Source organism: Diplodia seriata (genome assembly GCF_021436955.1).
Source record: "Diplodia seriata strain FDS-637 chromosome Unknown scaffold_3, whole genome shotgun sequence".
NCBI lineage: Eukaryota > Fungi > Ascomycota > Dothideomycetes > Botryosphaeriales > Botryosphaeriaceae > Diplodia > Diplodia seriata.
In genome coordinates this window covers 1325090-1343565 of record NW_027117310.1, presented here as the reverse complement: position 1 = coordinate 1343565, position 18476 = coordinate 1325090, and the positions used below count along the sequence as shown (strand labels likewise).

Sequence of the window (18476 nt, the reverse complement as noted above, 5' to 3'; positions counted from 1 at the left end):
CAGAGGCTCTCAACAGCAGGTGGACTTTCTGTGGCAGATCCAATTCCGTCTATACTTTCCTAGGGGAACAGAAAATGGAGGGTTGGCCGGCTGCACAGCGAAACACGTTAAGAGTGTGGCAATGGGTTCCTGACAGACGCTGCGCTCAAAAAGGAAAATCGAATGACGTCAGGATGCCCGTTCTGGCAAGTTGCGTAAATAGTACGTTGATGCTCTGGAAGGCCAGTTGGCAGCACGGCCAAGGGCATTCGGTCTTTTGCAAAGACGCACAGCCGCGTGGGAAAGGAAGCGAGTCTTGATGAGGCGACAAACAGGTAGGTAGCCAAAAGCGGGCGGGCGGCGAGTCAGGCGGTGAAGACATTGTGTCTGTTGATTGGCCTGGCAGAACTGTTGTCGCGTCACGGGAAGATCGGCGGCCTGGCACAGTAAGATAAACCGCGTTTTGACCCTAGTCGCGACAGCAATCCTCTGTTCACCTCCGCCGACGCACCCTCTCCTTCTGCGAAACCACAAACTCTGCGCGCCCGACGCGTCGATCCCAACCACCATCCCCCCATCGCCCGGAGCTTGCATCAGCGACCGTATTCGACGCGTACACCATTTCCACCATTTAAATCGATAGTCCGCGTGCCCAAACGGGCAATATGGCGCCCTCGCGCAGTCGCAACTCTGAGGTCGCCTCGACCGACGTGTCCATGATCGACGCTCCCGACGCGACTGACGACTACACCCCCGACCCGCAGGATACTCCCGACTATACAGTACGCGCCCACGCTCGTGAATGCGACGCGTTCAAATACTAACATCGCGCCAGGACTCCGACTCCAACCTCAACACCGCCACGCCCAGCGAAGTCGGTGATGCAGCTCCCGCGGACGGTCGCAGGCGTCGCTCCGAGGCTCTGCAGCTTCGCAAGAGTGTGCTGGGCAAGAAGCATGACCGTCTAGGCGAGTCGAAGGTACGTCCCGCATCCCAATCTCCCAGCACCTTCTCATAACTTGGTTAACATTGACCCAGGAAGATGACTCCATCCGTCGATTCCGCTACCTGCTCGGCCTCACTGACCTGTTCCGCCACTTCATCGACTCGAGTCCCAACCCCCGTATCAAGGAAATCATGGCCGAGATTGACCGCCAGAACGAGGAGGAGGCCCACAGGGCGGCCAAGGGACACGCGCGCAAGGGCGGTGCCGGCGGTGACCGTCGCAGGAGAACCGAGAAGGAGGAAGATGCGGAGTTGCTCCGCGAAGAGAAACATGGTGGTTCCAGTGACTTGACCGTCTTCCGCGAATCGCCTCCCTACATCCAGGGTGTCATGAGGGACTACCAAATCGCCGGTCTGAATTGGCTCATCTCCTTACATGAGAACGGTATCTCTGGTATCCTTGCCGATGAGATGGGTCTGGGAAAGACGCTGCAGACCATTTCTTTCATCGGTTATCTTCGCTTCGTCCGCGGCATCAATGGCCCCCACCTCGTCGCCGTACCCAAGTCTACGCTCGATAACTGGAAGAGAGAGTTCGAGAGGTGGATTCCCGAGGTCAATGTACTCGTCTTGCAGGGCCAAAAGGATGAGCGCCAGCAGCTCATCAGCGAGCGCCTTGTGGACGAGGGATTCGACGTCTGCATCACGAGTTACGAGATGATTCTGAGGGAAAAGTCACACCTGAAGAAATTCGCATGGGAGTACATCATCATCGACGAGGCTCATCGCATCAAGAACGAGGAGTCCTCGCTTGCTCAGATCATCCGTGTCTTCAACTCCCGCAACAGGTTACTGATCACCGGAACTCCGCTCCAGAACAATCTGCACGAACTATGGGCTCTCCTCAACTTCTTGATGCCTGACATCTTCGGCGACTCCGACGCCTTTGATCAGTGGTTCTCTGGCTCTTCAGAAGATCAGGACACCGTTGTGCAGCAGCTTCACAAGGTTTTACGTCCTTTCTTACTCCGCCGTGTCAAGAGCGATGTGGAAAAGAGTTTGCTGCCGAAAAAGGAGGTCAACCTGTACATTGGCATGTCGGAAATGCAGGTCCAGTGGTACAAGAAGATTTTGGAAAAGGACATTGACGCTGTCAACGGTGCTGGCGGCAAGAAGGAGTCCAAGACTCGTCTGCTGAACATTGTCATGCAGTTGAGGAAGTGCTGTAACCACCCGTACTTGTTCGACGGAGCGGAGCCTGGCCCCCCCTACACTACCGACGAGCACTTGGTCAACAACGCCGCGAAGATGGTCATGCTCGACAAGCTGCTGAAGCGCATGTTTGCACAGAACAGTCGTGTCCTGATTTTCTCGCAGATGAGCCGTCTATTGGATATCCTGGAAGATTATTCCGTCATGAGAGGCTACCAGTACTGCCGTATTGACGGTTCGACTGCTCACGAGGACCGTATCGCTGCCATTGACGAGTACAACAAGCCTGGTTCGGAGAAGTTCTTGTTCTTGCTAACCACTCGCGCCGGCGGTCTTGGTATCAACCTTACGTCTGCGGACATCGTCGTCCTCTTTGACAGCGACTGGAACCCTCAGGCCGATCTCCAAGCCATGGACCGTGCTCACCGTATCGGACAAACCAAGCAGGTCGTGGTGTTCAGGTTCGTCACGGAGAACGCAATCGAAGAAAAGGTCCTTGAACGTGCTGCGCAGAAGCTCCGTCTGGACCAACTCGTTATTCAGCAGGGTCGTGCTCAGCAACCTGCCAAGGCTGCCCAGTCGAAGGAAGAGTTGCTCAATATGATTCAGCACGGTGCTGAGAAGGTCTTCCAAAGCAACAGCGGTACCGGCGTCTTCGGTGAGGATCCGACGGACGACGACATCGATGCCATTCTGAAGCGTGGCGAGGAGCGTACTGCGATGCTGAGCGCAAAATACGAGAAACTCGGTATCGATGATCTGCAGAACTTCACCAGCGACTCTGCGTACGAGTGGAATGGCCAAAACTTTGTCAACAAGAAGAAAGAAATTGGCATTAACTGGATCAACCCCTCGAAGCGTGAGAGGAAGGAGCAGTCCTACTCCATGGATAAGTACTATCGGCAGGCTTTGATGACTGGCGGCCGGACCGCAGATACCAAGCCGAAGATTCCTAGGGCGCCCAAGCAAATTCAGATCCACGATTATCAATTCTTCAACCCCCGTCTTCAGGAATTGCAGGACAAGGAGACTGCCTGGTACCGCAAGGAAAACAACATCAAGGCTCCCCTTCCGGAGGGCGAAGAGTCGGACATGGAAGCTCGTCTGGCAGAGCAGGAGCTGGATCAGAAGGAGATCGATGATGCCGAACCGTTGACTGAGGCGGAGAAGGAAGAGAAGGACCGTCTGGCTGCGGAAGGTTTCGCCGATTGGAACAGGCGTGACTTCCAGCAATTCATCAACGGATCTGCCAAGTATGGCCGGAAGAACTACCAGATGATTGAGGACGAAGTGGACGGCAAGACGGCAGATGAGATTGAGGCTTACGCGAAGGTATTCTGGAAGAAGTACAAGGACATCGTCGCCTGGGAGAAGTATGTTACCTCGATCGAGGAAGGTGAAGAGCGCCTCAAGAAGATTGAGCGTCAGCGCCAGCTTCTACGCAAGAAGTTGAGCATGTATCGCGCACCTCTCCAGCAACTCAAGCTGAACTACTCTGTCTCGACCACTAACAAGAAGGTCTACACGGAAGAGGAGGATCGGTTCCTGCTTGTAATGCTGGATAAGTATGGCGTAGACACCGAGGGCATCTACGAGCGCATCCGCGACGAGGTTCGCGAGTCTCCGCTGTTCCGCTTCGACTGGTTCTTCCTCAGTCGTACTCCCGTCGAGATTAGCCGTCGCTGCAACACTCTCCTGACGACGGTTGTCAGGGAGTTTGACGGAGATGGCGGGAAGGCCCCCAATGGCACGGGCAAGGGTGGCAAGAGGGGTCCGGAGGATGATGACGAAGAGGAGAGCGAGGAGGACACTCCGGCTAAGAAGAAGGCAAAGAACGGCGTGAAGGTGAGCTCATGACTGCTGAGCAACAAGGAAATTCACTGGCTAACTTCTCGCAGAACAAGGCGCTCGACAGCGTCCGCGGTGGTAGCAAGTCTGCGTCTGCGTCTGCCTCGCGTGCTAGCAGCGTCGTATCGAACGGCTCTGCTACCACATCCAAGGGCAGCAAGGCGAAGGGCAAGAAGAAATAAGCGGACGGCTGGGCCTTTTCACATTTTATGACTCGGGTTGGGCTGGCGTTAGGGTGTAAAAGGACAAGACGTATCAAGGGCCCGAATGGCTTCTGACGGTACTCTGGGCGGCCATTCTTCTCTGAGGGTATATCATAGATTTGCTGTCAAGCTCTGTACGTTATAGAGAAGAATGAAGTATTCTCGGTTCGCCGACGGAATGGACAATCATGACCGTATTCATCAGGCGGCCTGTCGCCGTGCGAAGATGACGTACCACGCTAGTGCGTGGTCGATAAAACGTACCGGCTTGATCGACTGTCATCTGCGGCAGAGTGAAGAGTCGTGAATCTGACACCGTTCTCGCTCATTTGGTGTTCGCGACGATGTTCGGCTTTTTGGCTGGGGTTGAGGCCACGCAGGCCTCTCAGCCGCGCTGCATGATGACGCGCTAAAGGGTTGCCTCGAGCCAGATTCCCCCGAACCCGCTGGAAAGTTGCAGACACCTACCCTACCACCCCCGCATACTCGAGTCCACCACGCGACATACGCCACTCTCTCTGCACATTCGGCCAGCTCCCTTCGCTTCGACCGCTGTTCGACAACCCATCACCGAACCTCGACATCCGCGCCTCACCTCGATCACACGCCGCCCGCAGCAAATACCCCGCCAACGCGACCACCGCCTACTCGGAGAAAATAAATACAAAAAAACAAAACCACACAACCCAACCATGGCCACGACCGCCGTAATCTCGGGCGACGACGGCGCGCTGGAGCCGACGCTGCAGTCGATCCTGGAGCAGCAGACGCTGCGCTGGATCTTCGTGGGCGGCAAGGGCGGGGTGGGCAAGACGACGACGTCGTGCTCGCTGGCGATCCAGATGGCGAAGGCACGCAAGTCGGTCCTGTTGATCAGCACCGACCCGGCGCACAACCTCAGCGACGCGTTCAACCAGAAGTTCGGCAAGGACGCGCGGCTGGTGGACGGCTTCGACAACCTGTCAGCCATGGAGATCGACCCGAACGGCAGCATCCAGGACCTGCTGGCGGCCGGCGGCGAGGGCGCGGAGGAGGCGATGCAGGGGCTGGGCGGGATGGGGAACATGATGCAGGATTTGGCGTTTAGTGTGAGTGGTGTTTTTTTCCACTTCTCCCCTCGTCCCTCGTCATGATATCGCTCGGGAGATTTAATCATGATTGGATGACGTTTGCTGACGGTTCTGGGCGGTTTAGATCCCCGGTGTGGACGAGGCCATGTCGTTCGCCGAGGTGCTCAAGCAGGTCAAGAGCCTGTCGTACGAGGTCATCATCTTCGACACGGCGCCGACGGGCCACACGCTGCGGTTCCTGCAGTTCCCGACGGTCATGGAGAAGGCGCTGGCGAAGCTGTCGCAGCTGTCGGCGCAGTTCGGGCCCATGCTGAACAGCGTGCTGGGGGCGCGCGGCGGGCTGCCGGGCGGGCAGAACCTGGACGACATGCTGGCCAAGATGGAGAGCCTGCGCGAGACCATCGCCGAGGTCAACACGCAGTTCAAGAACGCCGACATGACGACGTTCGTGTGCGTGTGCATCCCCGAGTTCCTGTCGCTGTACGAGACGGAGCGCATGATCCAGGAGCTCACCAGCTACGAGATCGACACGCACACCATCGTCGTCAACCAGCTGCTGTTCCCCAAGGCGGACAATCCCTGCGAGCAGTGCAACGCGCGGAGGAAGATGCAGAAGAAGTATCTGGATCAGATCGAGGAGCTGTACGACGAGTTCAACGTGGTCAAGATGCCGCTGCTGGTGGAGGAGGTGCGCGGGAAGGAGAAGCTGGAGAAGTGAGTATCCTTTTTTTTTCGCTCTTTCATGTTTGGCTGTGGACATTTGACTGATTACATTTTGCTACAGATTCAGCGAGATGCTCGTCAAGCCTTACATCCCCCCGCAGTGATGCAGCTCGCGTCGGTTTCTGTTGATCGAGGAGCATACTAGGAGTAATTGGAGCGGATTGAGGGTAAGGACTTCCGGGCATGGGAGCAATGCAGCTGTACGAATGGACGCATGACATTTCCTAGGCATTGGCGGGTAGTACACGGAGTGATGATTGCCGTTCGGAACGGTTTGGTGCATGGGAAAGAGCACTGCACGGAGACTATGGTTTTGCCGCTGTAAATGAAGAAAGTTGGGGCAGAGCAACAAGACTGGGAGACGCACAACCACGAATGACCTACGATCGATATTACTATTTGAGGCACCCTATGCTATTCTAAGGCCATGAGTTGGATTGTTTGTGAAAAATCTTTCAATGACTTGCTACCTGGGCTGTACAATCTGACAGGCATGTATAGCCATTGATGCCCAGACCCGATGGCCGGCTCATCAAGCCATCCGCACACCATCTTTCGAACTTGGTGGTAGTATTTTGTTGGTGTTGACTATCGACTGAGAGAATTATTCAGTTCCCAACAAAAGAGGTGTAAAAAGTAGTTGAGCTTCGTTGATGGCGCATCATCGTGAGACGTGACAAGAGACTGGTGGGGGCAAAAGGTGTATAGTGAGATGGTGTTATATTGACCCGCCTCTGCTGGGAAGTAACGCCGGTAGTGGGCCGGCTTGTTCCATCCCCGTGTGCCCCGCGGGAAGATACGTTGGCGCGAGAAGGAGGAAGGGAAGGATGCGGAGAAGGGTCTTCATTTTTACTTTTTCTTGCGACGTCCGCTTTTGTGGTTCTGCTCGTGCGTGGAAAACTTCAAGCATGCAACTGCAAAAAGAAAGCGCCGACTAACTGGGATCGAGCACGTCGTCACCTCACAGTGAAGACACGTTCCTCAACCATGCTGGCAAATTCCGGGTATATATCGTTTTGTTGAGTACGTGGAAGCGAGCAATCGCGATGTCTTGTTATGTGTAGAATGATGGCTGAGGCTCGGTCCAAGACCCTTGCTGGTCCTACCGGGCAGATCCGCGGGCGATAGCCGAGCAGTGAGGGCAGCCAAGGCCTCGAGAAAAATTGACAAGGCTGGTAGAATTCCCGAGCCTTGGCGGCGGCAAGGCAGCGGTCAAGCGATCGGCGCCGAGCCTTGAGACGGAAGCGCCGTCGTTCATTCTTCGCAGCCGCCGGACGAGAAGAAGCGGCATCGCCGAGCGTTGGTGAGCGCAGGTGTAACTGACCGTTGAGAGCAGCGCGACTCAGGCGTTTCAAGTGTCGCCGAATGAGCCGCCGCGGACGCGAAGCAGTGCGAGACGATACGCTGATACATGCCCTCTCTTGCCCGACATCGCTGAGTGCAGGTTCCAGGCGGGGGCATATTCGTACCTGCAGGGAAAGAGTTGGTCCAGCCTGCTGTCCCTCGACGTTGCTAGCGCGAGGCTAGTCAAGGCATAACGCTTACACGCCCGCCGCCCAACCTCATACGCCTTGGCTCTGTGGCTCGGCCTGTAAGCGCGCAGAACGGCGCCTGGAGCCGCTGAGTGGTTGGCAGCACGTCGAATCGCCGTGGCGGAGCCGGGAACAGCACAGCTCCGCGCTGGTCATCGCTGCCGCTTTCGGCACTCAACCTTGGCCGACGATGCCACCTCAATCCGGGGACCAAGCGAGATGCAAGCACTGGCCGCCCGGCTGCTCATGGGGCCTCGTGGCTGAGCTGGGCTTTTTTCCTCTGCTTTAGCTCCGGACAGCTGCACAGCCCTTGCCACTGCCGGCAATGCTATGTCGCGTGCCGTGTATACCTTTTCATTTGCCCCCACCTCTTCTTCGATACCTTTCTCCATCTCCACTTCAGCTGTCGTTCGTACAACCATAGCTGAGCCCAGCGTGGTCAACTGAGGCAGCGGACCTTCCCGTTACGGCCACCCGCGACCTGATCTGCGCGCCTCCCGCTTTCGCTGCACCCGAGTCGCGTACGAAGCAAGCGAGACGTCCTGTTGCTGTTGTTATAGCGGCGGGTTCCTGCACTAGCTGCCGTTTCCCTCTCCACTGGTCGCCGTTTTTCACTTCTCTTTATCACAGTCTCTGACGGTCTTCCCGCTGATTGTCGGCAATTGGCTACCCGTCGTCGACAAGATGCCGTCTTTCTTCACCCGGCTCGCTGCTGCTGGCTTATGTGCCGCATCCCTGGCGAATGCTGCGCCTGCTCCTGCTGAGCAGTCCAGAATCGAGCGGAGAGGTACTTTTCCTGTTTGACTGCTCATCTCCTTCGCCTTTCTGGGATGCAACGCTTTACGTTTGGAGTAATGGTGCTGACTGAATGCTCTGCAAAACAGATATCTCGCAAGACCTGTTTGACACTTTCAAGCTGATGAGCCAATACGCTGCTGCGGCTTACTGGTAAGTTCTACCGATATGACTGGTCAAACCACTGGTTTTTGCTAACACTTGGCCCTACCCAGCCCGGACAACAACGATACCCCAAACACCAAGGTGACCTGCGACACGGGTAACTGCCCGCTGGTCGAGGCTGCCGACACTACCACTGTCAGCGAGTTCGAGAAGTAAGACTCCCTTCCATTTCCTCCCCTTCTGCAAGAATACCCCAACCCCCTTTTTTGTCTTATTTTCATCGATATTGCCCATCAAACCTCGCCTGCTTGTTTCGCCACACTCCTCCGGATCTGCTCCGCCGCTCTTGCGCCATCAAGCGTCGTCAGCTTTTTAAGATTTCCCACCATGTCCAAGTTGTCTCAGCTTTGGTGCTCCGTGCGGATATCTATAATTATCATCCCGTATCATAGTCCTCACTACCTTCACTATATGCCGATTATCGCTGGGATCTCATTTTCCTCTACCGCCAATATTTCGCCCGTGGAATTAATCGTTCCCGTGCTAATTCTCAGCAGTTCCCTCGTCACTGACGTCACCGGTTATGTGGCCGTCGACACGACCAACTCCCTCATCGTCGTCTCCTTCCGTGGCTCTGGTTCCGTGCGCAACTACCTGACCGACTTGAACTTCCCCAACGTTGACGCATCTGAGCTGTGCGACGGCTGTGTAGCCTTCGACGGCTTCTACACCTCTTGGAAAGAAGCTCGCACTGGCGTGCTGTCCTCGGTCAAGTCCGCCGCCGATGCCAACCCTTCGTTCAAAATTGTCAGTGTCGGCCATAGCCTCGGAGGCGCTGTCGCGGTGTTTGCTGCCGCAGAACTGCGCAACTCGGATTACAGTGTCTCGCTGTACACTTTCGGTCAGCCTCGCATCGGGCCCAAGAAAGTCAGCGACTACATCACGGACCAGGGCGACAACTACCGCATCACGCACAAGAAGGACCCCGTGCCGAAGCTGCCGCCGATCCTGCTGGGGTATGTGCACGTCAGCCCGGAGTACTATCTTAGCGGTGCGAATGACGAGGAGGTGACCATCGACGGCGTCGATGGCCCACTGGAGGGGAGCGTCAATTTCATGGGCAACACGGGGAGCTTGGCGATAGATTTCGATGCGCATGGGTGGTATTTTGGAAACATCTCGGTGTGCAGGCCAGACGTGTTTGAGTTCAAGAAGAGGGACATTTTCAGGGTGCCGTTGAGGGTTTGAGGGGATTGGATTATGAAGAAGAGGAGGGACAATGATACCAAACAGCCTTTACGGCGGACATGATTAGGAAAATTCACAAGACTTTACTACAAGCGACGGACATGGAGCCGCAGCGGTTTGCAAAAAGAATTGAGCCCATTTGCATCTGTCTTACAGAGGGCGCAAGCCTTCTGTGACCTGCAGACGTGCGTATGCTCCGTGCGTCAGGCCCAGGCCGGCGATCGACCACTTCAGCGGGAAACCTGCAACATTCCGTGACTCATAACGAGATTAGTGAGACTCGTTCAAGATTCGCTATGAAAATCATAGAGGCGCGCATCGAAATGTAAGTTATTGTAACATCTATAGGTGGTCAGCTATTAAGATGTTTGGCGTCACAGATTTCAATTACAGGAGTTGAGAGATCGCAACGGAACTGGCAAGGGTGACGGGATCTTAGCTATAGGGGGCGCATGGGTCCATACTGACTAGTCATATTGTCAGGAACGGGCACCGGCTTCGCCTTGCGGGAATGTTGTTGTTGTCGTTCCATTTCTCGCAATTCCTCGTATAAACAGTGGCGATAAGGACCCGTTCGAATGCTCAATCTCTTCGCAGCGAGCTATTGCATCTTCTTCCCGGCCCACCACTGTGATCCCGCTTTCCACCCGCGATCACGTCAGGTTTCCGGCCTTCCTATTGAAGAACTCTTGGTCCGCGTCGGCAAAATGCTTGGCCTTGTTTAACACTTCGTATACTTATCGGCTTCCCCATCTGAGCCTGTTTAATCGTGTCCACGATGCTCTATACCCCGGTCTTTTGCCACAATCCCAGCAAGATAGCGCAATAGCGGTGTATCTACTTCGTCTCTCCCCACCACTGTTGCTGCGATATACCACCTTATATATCTTCGCCCAGCATGCCATTTATTGAAGCCTTCTCCACCGTTTGCAACTCAATTTTCATTCTCGCATACCGATAACAGGAGGAAGAGAAAAAAGAATAAAGAGAGAAAGAATGAAGTCAACAACCCTCCTTCCCCTCTTCCTCGCAGCCGTCACCTCCGCCTCCGCCGCCGCCACCGCCCCATCGCCTCATCGCGATCACCATCGCTCAATAACCCGCCGCCAAAACGCCAAAGAATACGATGTCCTTACCACCCCAGACGCGGACATCTCCTCGCTTTTTGCACGCCTGAATCTGCCTTCCTCGCTCGTCGCCGGCAACGAAACCGCCGTCTTCGCGACGTTTGACAACCCGCGCTTCCGCGGCTTCTCGGGCGCGTTCACGGACGATGAGGTCGCGGCGTTGCAGGCGATGATGACGGGAGGAGGTGCGGTGTTGAGCGTGAGGGAGGCGGTGACGGAGGAGATGGTGATGCCGAGGAGGATGGCGAGGCAGAGGCAGGAGGAGCAGACGGCCGAGGGCGGCAAGGGGCGGAGAAGAAGAAGAGCAGCGGAGAGTGCTGAGGGGGTCGAGAGTAGGGACGATGCGACTTGGGGGTTGCAGAGGATCAGTCAGGAGGGGAAGGTGGATGTTGTTGGGGGGAGTGCGGCAGGGAGGGGGTAAGTGCTCCTTTCTTTCTTCCTTTTTCGGGGCGTTGCTACACTTGATTCGTTTCTCCCGTTCTCAAAAGTTTCGCAGGGCGGAAGTAGCGCTGTGGTTTCTGATGCCGTTGAAGGCTGGCATGCGCGTGGTGGAGTGCGACAGACGTTGACGAGCAATCAGGTACACGTACAGCTGGAACGAGACATCCACGCTGGGTGCGGGCGTGGACATCTACATCATGGACTCGGGTATCTACACGGAACACGATGAGTTTGCCGGCGGCCGTGCGGTCGATGGCTTTAACTATTTTCCCGACCAACCGGGCGACAAGTTCGGCCATGGTGAGTGATTAATCTTCATCCGACTGCAACCCAAGTGTCTGCGGAGATACTGACTCTTCTACACAGGAAGCCACTGCGCCGGCTCCGCTGCCGGATCGACCGTCGGCGTCGCGACCAACGCGAATCTCGTCTCCGTCAAAGTGATAGAAGACGACGGGCTTGGTTCCACGTCGGCCGTGCGTCCCATTCCCAACTCTCTTTTTCAAAGCCTCCCTTATCAACTTCACGGAAACTGACATCGCCTTCTTCTAAACCACAGTACCTCGCCGGTCTCGACTGGATACTCTCCCAGCACGCCAACCGCTCCGCTCAGCCCGACTTCGTCGCCTCGGTCGTCTCCATATCGCTCTCCTGGAGCACCGTCTTCGACAACATCGACATGGCGACCAAAGAGCTCTCGGCCGCCGGCATCCACGTTGCCGTAAGCCTCCCTCCCCCACTCATGCGCCCTCCAACGTCTTCCCTCGCACCTGCAGGCTTACCCCCGATCCCCTCTACCCCTCTTCCCCTCTCACCCGACACTCACACTCACACGAAACCACATCCAGATCGCCGCCGGCAACACCTACGACGACGCATGCACGCACTCGCCCGCCTCCCTCGGCGGCGCCACCTCCAACAACTCCGTCCTCGTCGTCGGCGCCAGCACCATCGCCGACGGCATCCTCTGGTTTTCCTCCACCGGCCCCTGCGTCGACGTGTACGCGCCGGGCGGCGAGGTGCTGTCCGCCGCCGTCACGGGCGGGCCGGGCGACTACGTCGCGGACAGCGGGACGAGCATGGCGGCGCCGCACGTGGCGGGGCTGGTGGCGGTGTTTGCGGGGGACGGTGAGGGTGGGAGTGCGGAGGCGATGAAGGCGGAGGTGGTGGGGAGGGCGAGGGGTGGGGTGCTCGCGGTGAATGAGCAGTTTGTCGAGGGTGGGGAGGTGGTGTTGGTTGGGAATGGGGTGTGGGAGGTGTAGGGAGGATGGAAGGAAGGAAGGGGGGGGAGGCTGCGCTTATTCCGGGGGACGGGGGCGGGGAGAGGGGGAGTGTTTGGGGGATTTGTGATGCTGCTTTGATGTAGGTGGTTTTTCAAGGCTTCTTCTGCCCTTGGAGGTGTCCCCTGGATCTAACGTACTGTATGTGTGCATGTCACTGTTTCGCCGCCATACGGAATATGTGATGAAGAGTCAAGACCTTGCTCCTTCTGACAGGCTTTCAGGAGCCATTGTTGCCATTCAGTATTGAAGACAGTTCCCTGCACCGCTTTGAAGTCCCGATCCAGTGTGTTCACCGCCTTTCAATCTGGAAAAAGCCACCCTCCCACTCGCGTCTGCGTACCCGTCGACCTGTCGTCACGCCTTCTCGAATGGAACTGGGGTCTGGGCCGGTCCATCGGCCGCTGGTCCATGTCATCCGGGTCGTACCCGCCTCTGAGCAGATTCCAGATTGCGCGGAAAAAGCTTCCCAAGCCTCTCCAGCCGCCCGGGCTCCGCTGAGAATCAGAGTCCCACGGACCCAAGGTTCGATCTCCTCTGTGCCTTGGATACCTATCTCTTCGGTGTCTATCTCTTGGATGTCTCGGCATGGTTGTGGCCGTGCTTTGGATGATGTGAAGCGTATCTTGGGCGAGATTTTTGAAAAGAGGAGAACGCCAGCGCAGGAGATGACGGGCGATTAAGTAGCTTCTCGGAGACGGCCGTTCGCTGTTTGTTTGCGACATCGGTGATGGACCGATGATGTGGCAGCCGGGATGCAACGTGTAATCTCACTGTGCGACCACTCGTTTTCACTCTGGATGCAGTCCTTTTGATTCTTGTGTACCGATTCCCTTGCAGTATTCGCACTCTCGGCGGATGGCGGTGGGTGCTTGCAGTGTCTTTCCTGGCTGAACTTCTCATGAAACTTGTAAAGGACGGAGGATTGTGGACAGACCTTGGCTTCTCCAATTCCGCAGTAGTTTCTGATACTCACGACAAGCAGCATTGTGGTAGATTCGCAGTGTTGTTCCTTTCATGGGGTCCTGGTGACTACCGAGTGTAAATAAAACCAACACTGAGTGATGCACCTTCTGGAGCATTCGCAAGATGGTGGAGAGGACGAGGAAAACGCCAGTGAAAAGGGCGCGGAGAAAAGGGACAAACGAAGACGCCCAGTTGGAAGATTGAGGTCGTTGCTTGGGTTGTTACTAGAATTGCTCATGAGGTAGTTTTGGCATGGAGCGACAGCTATCAAATCAATCTGCCAATCTGGTTGATCGAAGTGGCAGGCATATTGGAACACTTTTCCATAACGCGCTCTGGACTCGGTTCCTATCATTTGTTCGTGTACGATATTGCTCCTGGATGAACTTCCGTCCATCTGGGTTCTCTCGTACATGTAGAAAGTAGAATGCAGCGGAGCGTCGAACCATCCAATACGCTGCTGTATTTACCGCAACCGGTGGGAAGAACGGGCTGTTTCGCTCCAACATTCGAGAACATTGAATACTCGTTGATACTACAGTCGTAGCTGATACCTTACTACACCCAGAGTTATAAGTACTTCGTTTGCATTACGTTCACTCGGAGAAGCAGCAATCATCACTCAAAAGGTACGTTGGAGCGGACGGCGACCATGGAAACAAGGGATGCGCAGCCGGTCGAGGTGGCAGCTGTGACACAAAAGGCCATCTCGCAAGTGTCGGAAGTGGGCATTGCGAAAAAGCGAAGTGATCAGATATCAGCGAGCTGTGCAGGTGAGAGGTTAGGTTGGAGGATGGCAGGGGTGAAGGGCCAGCGCGGTCGCACAGGCGGGGTGCCCGCTGCGAGTTGTCGGCCCGAGCGAGCAGCTCTTTCCGCCCGTCGCAGCCACAACCACAGCTTCAACTTTACAACAACTCGACCACCGAACTGCACATTCCACCGCCACCGGCACCGCTACCTGTATCCTGTAATTGCGCGCGGTCACCTCGTCAGAATCAACCTCGACCTTTGTCAGCCCGCCATCTTACGCCTTACGAGCGCCCTCCGCCGAAAAGCTCCAGTTCGCCGCGCATCACCACCACCCCAGCTGCAGCGACCGCGCAACCGCACCAGCTCCGCGAACTCGCCTGAGCCTCACCCAAGCCAATCCAACCATATCAGCGCACACACACACACACACACACACACACACACACACACACACACCATGTCCAACCAAAAATCCGGCGCCTACGGCGGCGCCGCGGGCTCCGCCTCCGACACATCCTTCCGTAAGACCTGGGACCGGGCGGAATACGCAGCCAAGGCGGCGTCGCACGACGCGAAAGTCAAGGAAGAGGGCAAGGCGCGGTACGAGGCGGCGGCGGCGGGCAAGAAGTACGTGCGGCGGGCGTCGACGCCGCCGGACGCGCGCGAGACGGAGGCGCGGCGGTCGCGGCTGGATGTCGGGTCCATGGTGGGCAAGACGATGCTGGTGCCGGCGGGGTCGGCGACGGGCAAGCGCGGCCGCGGCGCCGGCTTCTACTGCGAGGCGTGCGACCTCACGTTCAAGGACAACCTGCAGTTCGTCGAGCACCTGAACAGCAAGCAGCACCTCGTCGCGACGGGCCAGACCGGCGAGGTGAGGAGGGCGACAGTGGCGGATGTGAGGGAGAGGCTGGCGTGGCTGAAACGGAAGAGGGAGGAGGACCAGAGGGAGGAGGTGGTGGATCTGGGCGAGAGGCTGGAGGTGGCGAGGGAGAGGGAGGAGAGGGAGCGCGAGGAGAAGCGGCGGAAGAGGAATGAGAAGAGGCGAAAGACGGCTGGTGGGGTGGGCGTCAAGGAGGAGTATGATCCGAGCGAGGGCATTATTGCTTGAGATGGGGTGGTGACAACGATTGCAATGTAATGGCATTTCAGAGGCGTTCCGGTGGATGGGTCATATGACTACAGGAATTATGGGATAGTCGGCGGTTCTGTGTCGTTGCGCTGAGCAGTAGTGCTAGGACTCAATGCGACATTGAAGGATAGGCAACTTAGCCAGGCAAGAATATATTTGTATCACGAGTCGTGCAGTCTCCTCACTTTTGCTTTCGGCCGATTGACCGTCTCCCCTTTTCCGCGATTTCCTGATCGACGCAAAGACAGCCTCAGTGCTGCCAGGTCGTCGCTATAGCACATTCATCTAGCGTTGGAATTTGATGTGGATCCGCTCTGCTTACAATACTTGGCTGAATGATTGGTGCAGTTTCAAATATATTTCACTATGCGATCGACAGCTACAAGGTGCTGATAACGAAACTCTTGGCACAAACGACGGAGCTTCTACCGCTTTTAGCGTCGGGGTACTTACTCGTGTATTCGGTCTCGCTTTCAGCTGACCAAAAATTAGACATGCAAGGCGTTTGGGGAAGCAGTGTTGGTAAAAAGATAATAGGCGCGATCGTTCAGCAAACGCAGAAGACGAAAAGACGCCAAACCCATGTCCGCATCAGGTTTGTTATCAGACACTTCGTGAAGAAATTGAAAGGAGATCAACTTTTGAGAACGGTCGGAGTCGCGATGAGGTCGAGTTGATAGAAAGAGATAGCTTGGTCAGGTTCGGTGGGCCAAGGAACCAAGCCGTCTTGTCTTCATTTTGAGGAGCGGTAATGCATTCACCATCACAGCATTGCCAAGGTTAACAGCAAGCCACCCTCATATCGGTTTAGGCGGTAAAGAGAAAAAATAGCCGCTGTCTATACTGATTCAATTACCTCCGGTAACGAGCCCAATTTCGCGTACAAAGCGACCCAGGGTTGATAGAAATCGCTCTTCCATTTCTGGATACCGCACGACGAATACGACTTCCATTTTCTCTTACCAACAGCAAAGCCCACACATTGACGACACCACCTCTCCCTTTTCAGCCGGTGCCTTTGCGACTTTCGAAACACAGAGGGCGCCGCAGACAGCATCTACAACCATACTACAGAATTGAGACGGAGTATCTCGTCCTTTGCGCCACGGCATCAAGCAGTGCCTCGCTCTCTAACGTCGTCAGGGGGCTGATGCAGGCTCTATTCCAACCACTTCAACACCTTCGACCCAACAAAGGCGAGCAATTGAAGGACCGGTTCTGCAGCGTTTTGGGTGAAGACGGCCCACCAGGCACGACGGGTACCAGTTGGAGATCGATCTCGTGGTTCCCAAACACGGAGACCCACGAGCAAGGTTCGGAAGTTTCCAAGGGAAGCGTTTTGGTTCAACATATGAAGAAAGACACCAGCACATCACATCCTTAAGGTCGTGAAATAGCAGTAACAGTGGAGGAATGCTACATCACGACCTTCCGATCTGTACTGGTGCTCTGATGGGCTTGAGGGGGATGAAAAACCGAAACATCGTTCGAGCTCGCAAATCCGTTTGATCGACACGTCGGGACGAGCCGCATTATTTCGCACTTCATCGTGCAAAGACCAGTAATTGACCGTTCAGCAGCTCCGGTAACACCACCAACAAGCGCATGCACGGGAGGCGGAACACCCCTGATCGTTTTGAGCGATCCGGTTTGAGGTAGACAAGGCCCGCAACGGCGGGATGATAGGGCTGATTGTTCCCGTCGGTGGCGAGAGACTTTCCTCTCTAGCTCCGGAACGCAGTCGAACCTTACAGACTGCGGTTTTGCTCCATGCTCTTTTGTCCTGAGGGCGCTCATCAGTCTGCACAGGGTGGTTGGGACTTTCTAGGGTTGGAGGGGTCGCATCTGGAAACTGTTAAGACATTACAGCCGGCGTATCGGCGAAGCACATCTCAGCAGCCATCCGGAGTGGTGAATCACCGAATATGCTGAAGTGCCGGGTCATAATGTGGCGAGCGACAATCTTGACTTGATGGCCCAGGGAACTTGGGGGATTCCATTGCGGAAGTAGCGCAAAGCTGTTACGATGGTATGTGTGCGTTCCGGTCCGGGCCAAGCCGGTGGAAAGAATAGTGATGGCGGGAGGCTACCGATGCGAACGCCGGGTTGTTGCGGATATTTTAAGCATCTTGGATTACAACGTACAATGCTGTGAGTTCGTCAAAGAAGGGTATGGAGTGTAACATCCGTATTCGAGAGGTGCGGAAGCTGGGAGGAGCATAGGGAAGTGTGCGATGGGTTTGAAGAGCAACGTGGATTCCTCTGTAGGAGTTTCTTGTGCAACCGCAACGGAAAGGACTGAGACGATGCATGAACGGTTCAATGATCAATCAATATTCGATTGCTGAGGCTTGCGGATACGAATTGGCCCCTTGATGGTGTCGGCCGGTACATGCTGGGCGATGACTGCGCCTCGCTGAAGGATCTCGACCTCGCCTACAGCTCTCGCGTCGAAGACGAGGGCGCGGATGGCCGGCATCAGGTCGCGCCACTCATTCGCCCCTAAGTCGGCCAGCTCTTGTTGTGAGAGCGAACGGGCAAGCTCGGAGGGGCAAATGGTTTTCGGATGTTGGCGTTGGGCCAACAAGGCGCGCAGGCGCGAGCGCAGCAGGGCGTCGTCTGTGAGATCCAGATCCATGTGCAGGTCTAGTGGGGAGTGGAGCCCTGGTGGAATCGCAGATGGAATCGTATTGGAACGGAGCGGTTTAGATTAAGTCTAAGCGAGTGACGTTTTTCTGGAGGAGCAAGAAGGAGGGCGGCCTTCCCCACGTGAGCCGAGCTAGCAGGATAGGTATTCCGAGCGCCGGGACTGGGCCGGACAGGGCTGCGGCTAACGCCCGAAAGCAGGTCTCGACTCTCGATGCTCCCCGAACGAGCGTGCCCAAACACCATCACGAGAGGACTCGCCCGCTTCGGCCGTGGCCGACGACGATTGTTGTTTGTTGTTTCATCGCCGGCTTGGCCGTCTCGGACCGTGCCCCTGAGCGCAGTGCCGAACCGACCGCCACTGCCATCACCACTGTCAAACATGCAGGTGAAACGGGGGCCAGCGCAGCCTGCGGATCTGGCCGTTGGAAGCGCGTAGAAAGAGTCTGGAAAGGCCGGTCACGCCAGGCGAGATTT

At 56.1% G+C, this 18476-nt stretch overlaps 4 protein-coding genes across 4 annotated transcripts; all 4 read left to right on the top strand.

Annotated features, from left to right (window-relative positions):
* Nucleotides 1-644: 644 nt before the first annotated feature.
* On the top strand, nt 645-4166 carry ISW2 (chromatin remodeling complex Adenosinetriphosphatase; the record flags this gene model as incomplete). Its single annotated transcript, XM_066774610.1, has 4 exons — nt 645-761; nt 815-958; nt 1018-3981; nt 4035-4166. The coding sequence occupies 4 exons, from the start codon at nt 645-647 to the stop codon at nt 4164-4166; spliced, it is 3357 nt and encodes a 1118-aa protein (XP_066634729.1).
* A 713-nt stretch (nt 4167-4879) lies between these two features.
* Nucleotides 4880-6084, top strand: GET3 (Golgi to ER traffic-related protein; the record flags this gene model as incomplete). The annotated part of the gene is made up of 3 exons (XM_066774609.1): nt 4880-5275; nt 5382-5971; nt 6042-6084. 3 exons carry the CDS (start codon nt 4880-4882, stop codon nt 6082-6084), a joined length of 1029 nt encoding a protein of 342 aa, XP_066634728.1.
* Nucleotides 6085-8431: 2347 nt separating this feature from the next.
* Nucleotides 8432-9660, top strand: SLS55_003128 (uncharacterized protein; the record flags this gene model as incomplete). Its single annotated transcript, XM_066774608.1, has 3 exons — nt 8432-8460; nt 8523-8624; nt 8970-9660. The coding sequence occupies 3 exons, from the start codon at nt 8432-8434 to the stop codon at nt 9658-9660; spliced, it is 822 nt and encodes a 273-aa protein (XP_066634727.1).
* A 5021-nt stretch (nt 9661-14681) lies between these two features.
* Nucleotides 14682-15332, top strand: SNU23 (U4/U6.U5 snRNP associated protein; the record flags this gene model as incomplete). Its single annotated transcript, XM_066774607.1, has 1 exon — nt 14682-15332. One exon carries the CDS (start codon nt 14682-14684, stop codon nt 15330-15332), a length of 651 nt encoding a protein of 216 aa, XP_066634726.1.
* Nucleotides 15333-18476: the final 3144 nt, after the last annotated feature.